We start from the raw sequence: 12,653 nt of genomic DNA, 5'->3' as shown, positions 1-12,653 counted from the left end.
TAATTGGAGCGCGAAAATATAATTAATTGCGAAAGAATGCGTACCGGCGTTATAATTAACTGTAGATGCTTAAGTCTGTCCTGTTTTGCGTATGAGAAAACTAAAACTGTAAAAATAAATAGAAAAATATTTAAAATAAAATCAGATGGGGTGGTCATCGACTCGCCGTCGACCGTTGGTGAGTTCCTGCACCATAGCTTCCCATGTTCTCTCTTTTCTAAATTTTTCTTTGTATTTTTGCATGTTATTGAAATGCTAATCAATAAATTTGCCTTGTTTGTTGTAAATAATGACTGAACTAGGATTTGTTAAATTTCTTGTTGGAACTTGAATTTGTTACTTTCAATGTTCTAAAAATCGGACTGGACGGTCGGACTAATTCAACAACGAACCGACAATATTAACGGTTTGGTCAGACATGTAAAACTGTTGTTTAGAAAAGCGATGAAAAACCGTTGAATCGGTCAAGAACCGTCCGATCAGACCGAACCGGAACCCGCCCGGTTTACCAAAAACGGAAGCTCCTTCGTTTCTTTCTCCATTTCTTTTTTTTTTTCATTCAGAAAGGAACCACACAACCCCAGCCAAAAATCCTATACCCGACCGCCGCAAGGAGTGGCATACTGCCGCCGTCCGTCACTCAAAGTTCGCCATCCGTCCGTCTATCTAGCTTCCCTCGTGCTCCAAGTCTTCAACACCTGTTCGCTGTCACCGATCGCGGCTGCTTCCTCGAGCTCGGCGTTCGTCGTATTTGTCTGCTCAGCCGCGCTTCCGTCGCTGTTTGTTTGCCGTTCACGTTCGCGTCTTCGTTCAGCCGTCGTCTTCGTTCGCGTCATTCGCCGTTCACGTTCTATCGGCGTTCACTGTTCGCGTTCACTCGCCGTTCACCATTCGAGTTCGCATTCGCGTTGCTCTGCTTCAAACTCTGCGACCAACCCGCGCGCTCCACCTAGCCGTCGAACTGCTCTCTTTTGTCGCCGCCGTGAGTTCCCTAAACCCGCCACCAGACAATACATTCACACAACACCAATACTCTGATTCAAACTGTGCAACTTCTGATTTCTATTACAATAAGTAACTATTTGATTTGGTAGTGGTTTGGATTTTTTCATAGACTGAGATAAAGTTACAATAGTTATGTTCTCTTCTCTATCACATTGATATGAAGCTTTGAATTCTCTTATTTTGTTTTAATTTTTACCGCACTCAACATGTTTGATGAAATGCTTTAACCATATTTCTGGTTGGTTTTGTAATTTCTATCTTTTAGAAACTTAGTAAGTTGATTGCATGTGAAATTAGAATAATCGGATCTTGGTAATTAGGGAATTTTAGCTGCACAAATAGCATCTTTGCAGAAAACATATTAGCATGATGATTCCACTTGCATTAGTGTTCTTCTGGTAAATTTTAACTGTTATTGTGAATTTGTTAATTTGCTAATTGATCTTGTGTTGTTGTTCTGTTGTTCTTCTGTTACTTTTAATTTTTTTTTTGTTTTTGTTGTGATTTTCTGTTCTTGATTTAAGCTGTGATTGAAGGTTCTTTGATTTGGGTATTCTTCACTTTCCTGTAAGCTTAGCTTTTAACTTGTGCATTGTAATTCAATCCAGCTATTTATAATGGAAGTATAATTATGTTAATTGTCAACAAATTTGCAGCAAGTTATTGCATATTTTGATGATTAATTACATTTAGTTGGTGATATTTTATGTAGGGTTTTAAATTTGAAAGATATTTAGGATGTTTATTTATAATTTATTGGAATGGTTTTTCCGATTGAATCACGGTTAGACCGGCTGGACCAGTAAACCAGTGACTAAAACGGTTTGATGACCAGTCCGGTTTTCAGAACCTTGGTTGCTTCCCAGTCGCAGAATCAGAACAGGAGCCACTCTAGTTGCAGGGAGTTCAGACGCAGCAGCAGCTGGTCACTGCCACTGCATCCCTCTCTCCTGAGTTCTTGCTCTGTTCTTTGACTCAGGTTCTCAGATCACCTTTTCTTCTCTATTTTGGTTAATTTAGGATTAGTTATATGTTGATTCTAGTGTTAATTTGATTTGGTTAGGATTATTTGCTGCTGTCAGTTCAGTTTAGGTTTTAGAATTAGTGTTAGTTTATACATAGTTAAATTTGCCGTTAAGAGCTTCTTGAGTTTGAATTTCAATTTGTTTGGATTGATTGATTGATACTTTGCTGAGTCACTGCGAAATGCTGCTGATTTCTCATGTCATTGGTGCTGAATTTTGAATTGGTGTTGCAAAGAATGTTTGTTGGTGCTATTTTGTGTTATTTATGCTTTTGCACGCCAAGTGTTCGACAATATGCCTCAAAGAGCTTTTAATGAAAATTTTGGCTCAATCTTTGAAAATCAATGCTTGTTTGTACATGATTCTTGTTATTATGCATTGATGATTGAATATGATATGTTTCTTATTGACCAAATTTTTTTTAAGTTGTGAATGATTGAGGTTCCTTTGCCTAATAGTACAAGATTAATTAAATTACTCCTATGTAACCCAATTATGTCAACTTTGTATGCTTATTTAGTTTTGGGTAATATTGGGAATGAATTTCAAATATTGAAATTAACCTTGTGGTATTGTTTAAAGGAAATACATAGTTCATCTCGCTTATCCCTCTATATATGTTAATTGGTAGAGTAAATGTTCAAATTGGTATAAGACATATAGGATATCAAATCAGTTACTTCCAAGATTTTTAATGAGTTGGTTTTTTGTAGAACAAAATAATCATCAATTTAAGGACCAACTGGTATATAAATAGATTAGACTGAAGGACTGAATTGATGCCATTTTAAATAGAGAGACCAAATTGTTGTACAAAATGTTTAGAGTGTAAAGGACCAACTTGATGGTGCTAAAATCTTTGGAGAACTAAATTGAGCTTTTACTTTCATTTCATATCATTTCATATGCAAATCTGCAGCAAATTTTTACATATTTTGATGATTGATGACATTTTTATGTTGGCATTTCATATTTGGATTTAAATTTGTACTTTTTCTAAAGATCTTGAGACTTTGGTTGATGACATTTCATGTATTGTTTTAAATTTAGAAGATATTTTAAAATTTATATTAGACTATAATTATGTTTTAGAGTGTTTATTTATAATTTATTTATTATTTTATTATAAAACGGTTTTTCTGGTTGGACCATGGTTGGACCAGTAAACCAGTGAACCAATGACTAGAGTGGTTCGATGACTGGTCCGGTTTTCAGAACCTTGGAGTTTCCGCAAAGAAACCTGTACTGTATTGTATTAAATGGAAATTTATTTGGATTCTTCATCTAAATGGTATTTCATAACAAACCAAACTTCAACTATCACAGTAAAATTAAATTCAATAATCGGCAAAAGGTGCTATACTTTAAATACTTTGCTACCTACTCCTTTTATATATTTTTTTCTTTTTTAATTAAAAAAATCACCGTCTCTTGCCTTTAATAATTATATTTTTTCCTTCAAGATAAATCTGAATTTAGGTACAGCTAGCATACTAGTGATTTAGTAATCGTACCGAAGCAATCACCAAAAAAATATTATGAATAAATAACTGAAACAGAAGGGCTTAAGGCATTATGCCTTTTTATCTTGAACTTAAAAGTATCTATGCATACTGTTAGTGTTGGTTGTGCGTTGGGGAACGATTGGAAGAAAGTAGGCTACTATTTTTGTAATGCCATCCACTTTGTCTCCAATTATAAAACATTGAGACATTCTTCTTCCTGCAGCACAGGTAAAACATTATGTTTGATAGATAAATCAATAGAAAGAAGATAAATAGATATGAGATATCTTTATGTAGATAGGATAGATAGATAGAAGATAGATATAAGATAATTATGTGACTAACATTCAGTTGGATTTGCTTTGAAACACAGGTAAACACGTTGCACCTTCCTTGTTTCCAGATCCTCCTCAATGTCTTCTCCCTCCTCTCCTGAAAGCTAGTGATGATGCTGAGCCATATGAGCCTTTGGGTGGCAACATGCTACCTTAAAGCAAATCATCAGGTTGGGTTTTGTTTTTAAAGTTTAAACTTGTTGATTAATTAGGGTGACAGTAAAAGGTAAGTCATGTGAGTGTAAAGATTATGCATATGTAAATTGTTAGTTAAAATTTAAAATAATTTAGAATTGGTTTGTTCATTGGTGAGATATGTTGGCAGTGGCAGGTAATATAATTAATTTTCAAAGACAGTGATTATATGCTTTCATCTCATAAATAGATAACCACCGGGAACCTCTAATTGCTTCCTAATAGCCGTCAACCTAGCAGATAGTAGGACTTGTAGAAACATTAAAAAAATGCATGCTTTAAGCAAAAGGTGAACCGGCTTAATTTTTTAATAAACATTTTAACATCACCCTTGCATGAATATGCTTAACACAAACTCTTAATGTGCATAGAAGCCCCTAACCCATGCACCTTTTTCCTGTGCCACTTTGAACAGCAGGAGGTTACCTTTTCTGAACTTCTGCAACTTCATTTGCCAATTTGCATTAGTGCAACAGTGAATGTATTGATTGATTAGGCCACGGAGGTGTTTGAAGCTGAGGTCTTGTGCATGGGACTGGGACTAACTGTGGATATATTAGATATTTGATAGATAGCTGCCTATAAATACTAGTGGTTAGTTAGTTTTCAATTCAGTTAGAAAATTCTGTTAAAGTGTGTTAATTCAGGAGAGGAAAATTCTCTCTAGTGTTGGTTAGACCCAACAGTGTACTCCAATAAAGGATTGTGATTTACAAAAAAATTTTGAAACAGTTAAAATGTCTTTGAATTTGGAACTGAATCCCTTTCTCATTTTGAAACTGAATCCATTTTACATAATCAATATCAAATCCTCACACCTCACCTCTCCTTTCTTAAATCTGGCCCTGACCTAGAAACCCAGGTCATGTTTCCTGCTGCGAAACATCATCCCCGTTCACTGCCTTGCATGGTGGTCCAGCAAGCCCAGGTACGGCTGGGTTGATTAACGTCGCTGCCCCATTGCCGCTCTTCCACGCCGTACTGCCATTCTTCCTTGGATGCACCTCCATCGACACCCTTCCCCTTCAATCATCCAAAAAGGCAACTGATTTCCTTGCATTGGAAAAAAGGTTTGAATTTCAGAAAGGTATTATAGATTGAATAGATTTATTTTTAGGACATATTTATCTACAATCGCAAAGTAGGCACATACTTCTTTGTCTGTCTTCGCATATAATCCCTTTCTCCAATTAATAATAGTAAGGTGGTGTCGTGGTGATTCCAAAGATGGTGTGGTGGCCACACTATGACAGGCATCTATATTTATGTTTCTTTGTATGAGATTCTGAGTTCTAATATTATGTTTTGCATTCCATCTATATTATTGCATATACAATAGCTGAGCTTATCTTGTCTCATCGTTCTATTTCACTTTTTCTGTCCCGTAATGACCACCATGAGTTTAGGATCTAGATATCTATCTTTGTTTTTTGCAAAGTTCCCTCATTGGGTGAACTCAACATGTTTCCCAATGGGTCATGTGTAATTAGCTTTTGGAATTCAATTATCATGCGTGATTGCTAGTAACCACAACCCTAAGTCAATTTCAGAATGAAATTCTTTTATCAAAAAAAAAGAAAAAAAGATGAGAAATTGTTTTAACATTTGTTTTATTGAACAGGTACTTGAGACTCTGCCAGAACACCTACCGATTATCATTGAAACATGAAGAAGCTACACTATTTGTCGTCATTGACTTTGATGCAAATTCGTTATCACAATACACACATTTACCAATGCTTCATAAGTGGCTTTCCAATGCTGAGAAACCTTGCAATTAGGCTGAAATCCACGGCTAATCTTCAGTTGGAAATGAAACAATGCAATTCTTTCATTTCATGCCTTTGCAAGGAAGGGAAAATCGACAATGCACGCAAGGTATTTGATAAAATTTCTGAAAGGGACATTGGTTTGTGGACCACAATGATAAGTGGGTACATCAAGTGTGGCATGATCAAGGAGGCTAGAAAGTTGTTTGACAGAGTGGATGCAAAGAAGAATGTTGTCATTTGGACTGCTATGGTTAGCGGTTACATAAAGTCCAATATGATCAAGGAAGCTGAGAGGCTGTTTCATGAGATGCCTGTGAGGAATGTTGTGTCTTGGAATACTATGATGGATGGGTATGCACATAATGGGCAGACACAAATGGCTTTGGACTTGTTTAGGAGGATGCCAGAGAGGAACGTGGTTTCCTGGAATACAATCATAACAGCTTTGGCTCGATGTGGGAGGATTGAGGAAGCACAGATGCTTTTTGATCAGATGGTGGAAAGAGATGTTGTTTCATGGACTACCATGGTTGCAGGATTGGCTAAGAATGGGAGAATTGATGATGCTCGGACACTCTTTGATGTGATGCCTGTTCGAAATGTGGTTTCATGGAATGCAATGGTCACAGGTTATGCACAAAACGGAAGATTGAATGAGGCTTTAGAGTTGTTCGAAAGGATGCCTGAGAGAGACATGCCTTCATGGAATACGGTGATCACTGGTTTAATTCAGAATGGGGAGTTGAATAGGGCAGAAAAGTTGTTCCATGAGATGCCACAAAAGAATGTGATTACCTGGACTGCAATGATGACGGGCTATGTGCAGAATGGCCTAAGTGAAGAAGCACTGAAAATGTTTAACAAAATGCAATCTCATGATTGGTTAAAACCCAACACTGGAACCTTTGTGACAGTGTTAGGTGCTTGCATTGACTTAGCTGGTCTTGCTGAGGGGCAACAAATTCATCAATTGATAAGTAAAACTATTTTTCAGGAAAACACATACGTGGTATCAGCACTGATAAATATGTACTCAAAATGTGGAGAGCTGCGTACTGCTAGGAAGATGTTTGATGGTGGGCTATTAAGCCAAAGGGATTTGATATCATGGAATGGTATGATTGCTGCTTATGCACACCACGGATGTGGCAAGGAAGCAATTAACCTATTTAATGAAATGCAAGATCAAGGTTTCCAAGCTAACGATGTCACCTTTGTTGGACTTCTCACTGCTTGCAGTCATGCTGGTTTAGTTGAGGAGGGGCATAAATACTTTGACAAGCTTTTGAAAAACAGGTCTATAGAAGTCAGGGAAGAACACTACGCATGTTTAGTTGATCTTTGTGGACGAGCAGGAAGGCTGAAAGAAGCTTTCGATATCATTGAGAGACTTGGGGAAGATTCATCAATTTCTGTATGGGGAGCGCTCCTTGCTGGATGCAATGTACATGGGAATGAAATTATTGGGAATCTTGTAGCTAAGAAAATTTTGAAAATTGAACCAGAGAACGCAGGCACTTATTTATCACTTTCCAATATGTATGCTTCCGTAGGGAAATGGAAAGAAGCTGCCAATGTTAGGATGAAAATGAAGGACAAGGGGCTAAAGAAGCAGCCGGGTTGTAGTTGGATTGGAGTTGGCAATACAGTGCAAATATTTGTAGTTGGTGATAAGTCCCATTCTCAATTTGAGCTACTTGGGGGTTTACTTCTTGATCTACATAACAAAATGAGAAGGGCTGGAGATATGCCAGATGATGATGTATTAGTTGGTGTAGAGTTCTTATAGCATGAATCTCTATTACTTGAAGCTTTCTATTGTGCAGTGAAGTGGAAATATGAGAAATTTTACCTGGTCGTACACTTATATCTGAAATTAGCTTCCTCCTTGAACAGGGACATGTCATGTATACTGTTGCTTTGATTACTTTTATGGGATTTGTCATCTCATGACCACCGTGGTTTTCTTCCTGTCATCAGGTGCTATTAGAAAACTGAAAATGCTGCTGACTTCTTGAATTCCCTTGATTGATGAAATAAATGTGCTTGTGGTGGTGTGTATTTGAATTTGGAGATTTTTTGTTATCAAAGTCAAATCGATTTTTGACTCTGCCTATAAAGAAGTGAGACCCATGGTTATGCAAAAATATCAACTTAGGTTGTTAAGCGAGACCCATAGGGGCACCTTTGTATTAATTTATGTGGGAACACATGAGAAAAGGGGTGTGTTTCTATGAAGTGTGATGTTTCTTTTATTCTCCTTTGAGTCTTCCTTCCTCTTGGCATCTTTCTCTACTTTTTTTCTCGTTTCTTTTCATCCTGGGTAACTCAGATACTAAACTGTACCTATGTCATTCTAAATTCCGATTCACTCTAAATTATATGCACTGAGTATCTCCATTCTGCTATGTGCTTTCTTCATATTGTTAAGCCGACAACTTCAGTTTTCTGCTCTAGTGGTGGCAAGATTAATGCTTATATTGTCATGTAATTTAACTCACCATTTAGAAATCACTGAATATGCTGAACTAGTTAGTGATAACGAGAATTACATTTCTCCTACGAGATTGGAATCGGAACATAGTGATGAGATTTTAGTCTGCTGGATATTTTGAAATGGTTACAAAGTTTGTTCACTTGTCTCAGGAAATGCATGTTGGCTTGATACATCTAAGGGCAGGGCAATCAGTTCTAAAATTAAATTGATCTGGAGAACTTGCGATGAGATTTTCGTTGCAGTTTGGTTCATCCAACAAATATGGTATTACGTGGGAAATTTATTGGCAGAAGTCCAAAGAAATCTCAGTTTTGTTAGCTTGGAGCTGAAATGGGTGACTCCAGAGCAAAATTTAGTATCTCAATACCTTGAGGTAACTTGTTTGTATAATGTAAATGTTTTCTTTGTTTTTGTTGGTTACCCTTTCTCTCTCATTTATGCTAATGGTATTCTTTCAATTGAAGTTAACGGTGGCTGATTTTATGAATTTACAGTATGAACCTGTCACCTTGAAATTACATGGAAGACAATTCAACCATTACTCCAAGATTCACCTATAATCTTTTATAGTTCCTTTAAATTAATTCAAAATTCTTTTTCTCTTAACTACCCTTCTTCCTTCCTTTCATTATTTGTGCCAATTATTTTATTCCACTAACTTTTTAGTTGTTTTTGTTTCTAAGTGTTTTGTCTTAAGAAATAGTGTGCTGAAATGGGCATTTTGCAAACCTCAATGGTAGCGCTGCTCTTAGATTTAATATATGTTTCGTGTAAATATTGTATCAGTTTGACATTTATATTACTTCAACTTACATGTCAAGTTTGATGTCTATATAACTATATATAAATAGATGAGTACAAAAAGCAGTGTTGTTAAGTGATATCTTAAAGTGTTTATATTTTGAAGGTTTGTTCTTTACTTTTTTTTATGCCCTTGGTTATTCTCTAAGGCTGGAAATGTCTTTGTATCCATGGCTTTTTCTGCAGGACCAGTGAGGGAAAAAGGATTTTACCATCTGTTCCATCAATAAGTTTTTGAATACTGTTATGAAAGTCCCTCCCAAGCGCCATAACAGTATAACAGGTAAGATAATAATTTTGTTACAGACTTACAGTTTAACTCGGTTCTTTTTTATATTTCCAAACATAAAGTGTTATTGGACACCTTACTTTGCCTTGAAATTGTTTTATCATATGGCATTTGTCTTTTGTCATTCTGGTCGAGTTTCTGTTCTCTAATCTTAAAAGCAATAATTGTGTTAAAATTTTTTGCTTCAGTAGGCCATGTAAAAAGGAAATATATAGAAGTGCCACATGGTGCATCTTTTATAGATTTTCACTTTCAAGCTTTGTCGTTACCATTTCAGATAATTAATTTGTCACTTACTTTGGCCATTTCAAATAATTAATTTGTTCACTTACTCTTGAATCATCTCATTGTCCATAGTCTTAGCTTTTTATATGTCCATATTAATTATGGAATATAATTCTAGCATCTTGCATGATGCTACCTATGAAGTATTAAAGAATTACTCAGTAAAATGAAATTGATGTTAATATTGGGTTTTTTGTTGCTAATTTGGACTTGGCCTGTGAAAAAGGTGACAATTTGAATTTGTTAAAATCAACTTATTGCTTAATTCTGTGCCAAATTTTCCCCTTTTAATGTTCATCTCAGGTGCAAGATTCATACTATTATTTCTGATTATTTTGTTCCTGATTATTCCTGATTATAGTGTTCTTTTAGCACACTTTTGATTCTAATTGAGCTTACATTATACTATATCATCAGTATCAGAAGCTAGAAAACAAGAAAATATATTAGTGAACTTGTTATTATTTTGATGTATGCATTATCTTTATTAATGTCGGTAACTACTTCAGGATATGGTGGTGATATTGAAATATCCCAAAATGTTCATTATGAGTCGGAGTAAACTTGTGAGTGCTCCAACAGTGGTATATAAATGTCAATTTTTTGTGTGTCGATATATCTATGTATAGTAGATATGTAAGATCCAGCAGATATGTTAATTCTCCTAAGAATAATATTTTTTAGATACTTCCTTTAATACAAAATGCACCACAACTTTTTCCATGGGTCAATTACACTTATCTCTTCTACTCTTAGGTAAGATTATACATGATCTTTTTTACTTGTAAAAATATGCATTGATTACTTATGAAATTTAGGTTATGTCAATTATGAATTATTGGTATCCTTATAATTTCCACAATGTGATACTCATAGTTATAACAACTCAAAAAGAGTCATATTAATACTGTCTGAAATCAATCGCAAGCCTTGGATATGGAGAACTAACATGGTAGTAATAAATTCATAGCATTGTTGAAACTATAAATTGTAAAAGAATTAGAATTTGGAAAGCCATTGTCTTGGTGGTTGATGCACTTAGTTTGGTTGGACTCTCTTTTGACTCTGGTTTATCTTTTATTTTTTTAAAGTATTACTTGACTGTAGCTTGTCTTACTAGTTTCTTTTTTTAAAATTTTGTATTGTAACTGTTTGAAAATTCTGATTTATTTTCAGACTAAAGAGATCACTCTAACTCAAGGAACATTAAAAGAAAAGACCAAACACAAGAAACTAGGATTGCCATAATATCCTATACATAATTATCCAGTGGTCTATTCTTATCAACTTTATGGTGGAGCTCTCCCCATTCCCTTTCATCCTGTTCAAAGGAGCATGCCGTACTTTAATCATTATCCTTCTACTGTCGGAATTACATTATATCCTCAATTCTCCCACGTCTCGCCGTATCTTGGTGGACCCAGCGATAAGAATATGAGTTGGACTTTTGATATGTCATCAAGAACAAAAAGTGATAGAGTTATCAACTATATTAAATTTTAAATTTTCTACAGTTTTTTTATAGCCTAGGATCTTGAATCATAGACTTTTCTGTTTTAACTATGATTATTTATCCTATCAAATACTTTATTTTTCTTAGAAAATTTTAGTCCTTTTAATTTCCAAAATATACGTGCAAGTAAGATGAATATGCATTCATATGCTTCTGTAGCTATATGGAAATGCATGTCTGAATTGAGAATTTAGAAGATCCAATTAGCCCAGTTGTTCAATTGAATCATAGAACATAGAGTTAGAAACATCTGCTACCGAAACTATTAGTTAGATAACATTATCCTATTTTTAATCCTACCTTAAAATAATGAATGTTTTTAATCCAACCTAACTCCGATGCGACATGTTTGATGATCTATCAATGCTTGTTTCTGACCAAAGATGTACCAGCTGATAATAAAATTGGGCCTATTCCATTTACACTTGTAACAGTAAGTAAAACATATATGATAAACTGAATGGAACTTGTCTTTTATGTAGGTTATTATACTAAAGGCTAGCGGAATAAATTTTACCCATGTACATAATTATTAGGACGATCGGAGCCATTCACAACAGTGTTCAGCGATACTACGGGGATTATGAATGCGCAATATCATTGTCTGATACAAGTGACGAAAGCAACGGCTTGATGCTTATGCAACAAGTATATAAACATTATTCATGTATAACCAGGAGCATTATGAAGATGCTTCTCGTCATTTTTTTTTAAAATTTTTTGCGGGATGCTCCTTGTCAAATTGAAATGAATTTCCCATTTATGCATGCAGCATTCATACCTTCTAGTTTCTATCACCCACCAACCTAACAATACCAAATACAAATAGGGGGGAAGAAAAACGTTGTTTTTCAAAAAAATGAATCATGAGTATTACGAGTGGCTGAAGACTGTATTCATCATCAAACACATTTAGAGTATGAATACCTTAATCAGATCAAATTCATATACATAATAGATCTAAAATATGTAACAAGCCAAATAAAAGGGTTCATAAAGCTTGTCCTAAGTCTGTCTTATTATCGTGCCTACTTAACCCTTATTTCATGTTATTAAAGTTGATGCCAGGGGGGTCTCACCAGCATTATTGCATTTTCTGAAAGCTCAATTAAAAATGTACTCTGGCTAGCCATGATATTATCTTTGGCACCCATGCGAACAAAGATACGGTCCAGAGACGACAAATCAAAACTCTCTGTTGGGACATCAGCCCCTACCTGCAGAAGAAAACATGTTCTTAAATTATCAAATGCCATGCTGAAGAAAACATGTTCTTAAAGGAAAGGAGTGTATTGAATCAAGATAAGAAAGGCTAAAACAAAGAGACTCGTTTCAGCAGAAGAAATATAGTGAGCAACAATACAGAATTAAAAAGTTTAAATTCTAATTTGCATTGTTGTAGACCAAGTTTAAATACTGTACGAATCTGCT

At 35.2% G+C, this 12,653-nt stretch overlaps 1 protein-coding gene across 14 annotated transcripts; it reads left to right on the top strand.

Annotated features, from left to right (window-relative positions):
* Window positions 1–538: 538 nt before the first annotated feature.
* On the top strand, window positions 539–11,313 carry LOC112707353 (uncharacterized). Of its 14 annotated transcripts, XM_072201724.1 has the most exons (8): window positions 539–982; window positions 1,795–1,984; window positions 3,909–4,040; window positions 4,481–5,135; window positions 5,687–7,817; window positions 8,484–8,707; window positions 9,322–9,418; window positions 10,886–11,313. In XM_072201724.1, exon 5 carries the CDS (start codon window positions 5,731–5,733, stop codon window positions 7,624–7,626), a length of 1,896 nt encoding a protein of 631 aa, XP_072057825.1. In that variant the 5' UTR covers window positions 539–982; window positions 1,795–1,984; window positions 3,909–4,040; window positions 4,481–5,135; window positions 5,687–5,730; the 3' UTR covers window positions 7,627–7,817; window positions 8,484–8,707; window positions 9,322–9,418; window positions 10,886–11,313. The 14 variants fall into 14 exon arrangements, with proteins under 14 accessions (XP_072057825.1, XP_072057824.1, XP_029144363.1 ...); XM_072201723.1 differs by having other exon boundaries at window positions 4,484–5,135; window positions 5,687–8,707; XM_029288530.2 differs by having other exon boundaries at window positions 4,484–5,152; window positions 5,687–8,707.
* The last annotated feature ends 1,340 nt before the right edge of the window (window positions 11,314–12,653 follow it).

Source organism: Arachis hypogaea, chromosome 8, assembly GCF_003086295.3.
Source record: "Arachis hypogaea cultivar Tifrunner chromosome 8, arahy.Tifrunner.gnm2.J5K5, whole genome shotgun sequence".
Taxonomy (NCBI): Eukaryota; Viridiplantae; Streptophyta; class Magnoliopsida; order Fabales; family Fabaceae; genus Arachis; species Arachis hypogaea.
Note: the sequence above shows the minus strand (reverse complement) of the source record. Positions and strands in the feature narration are given on the sequence as shown.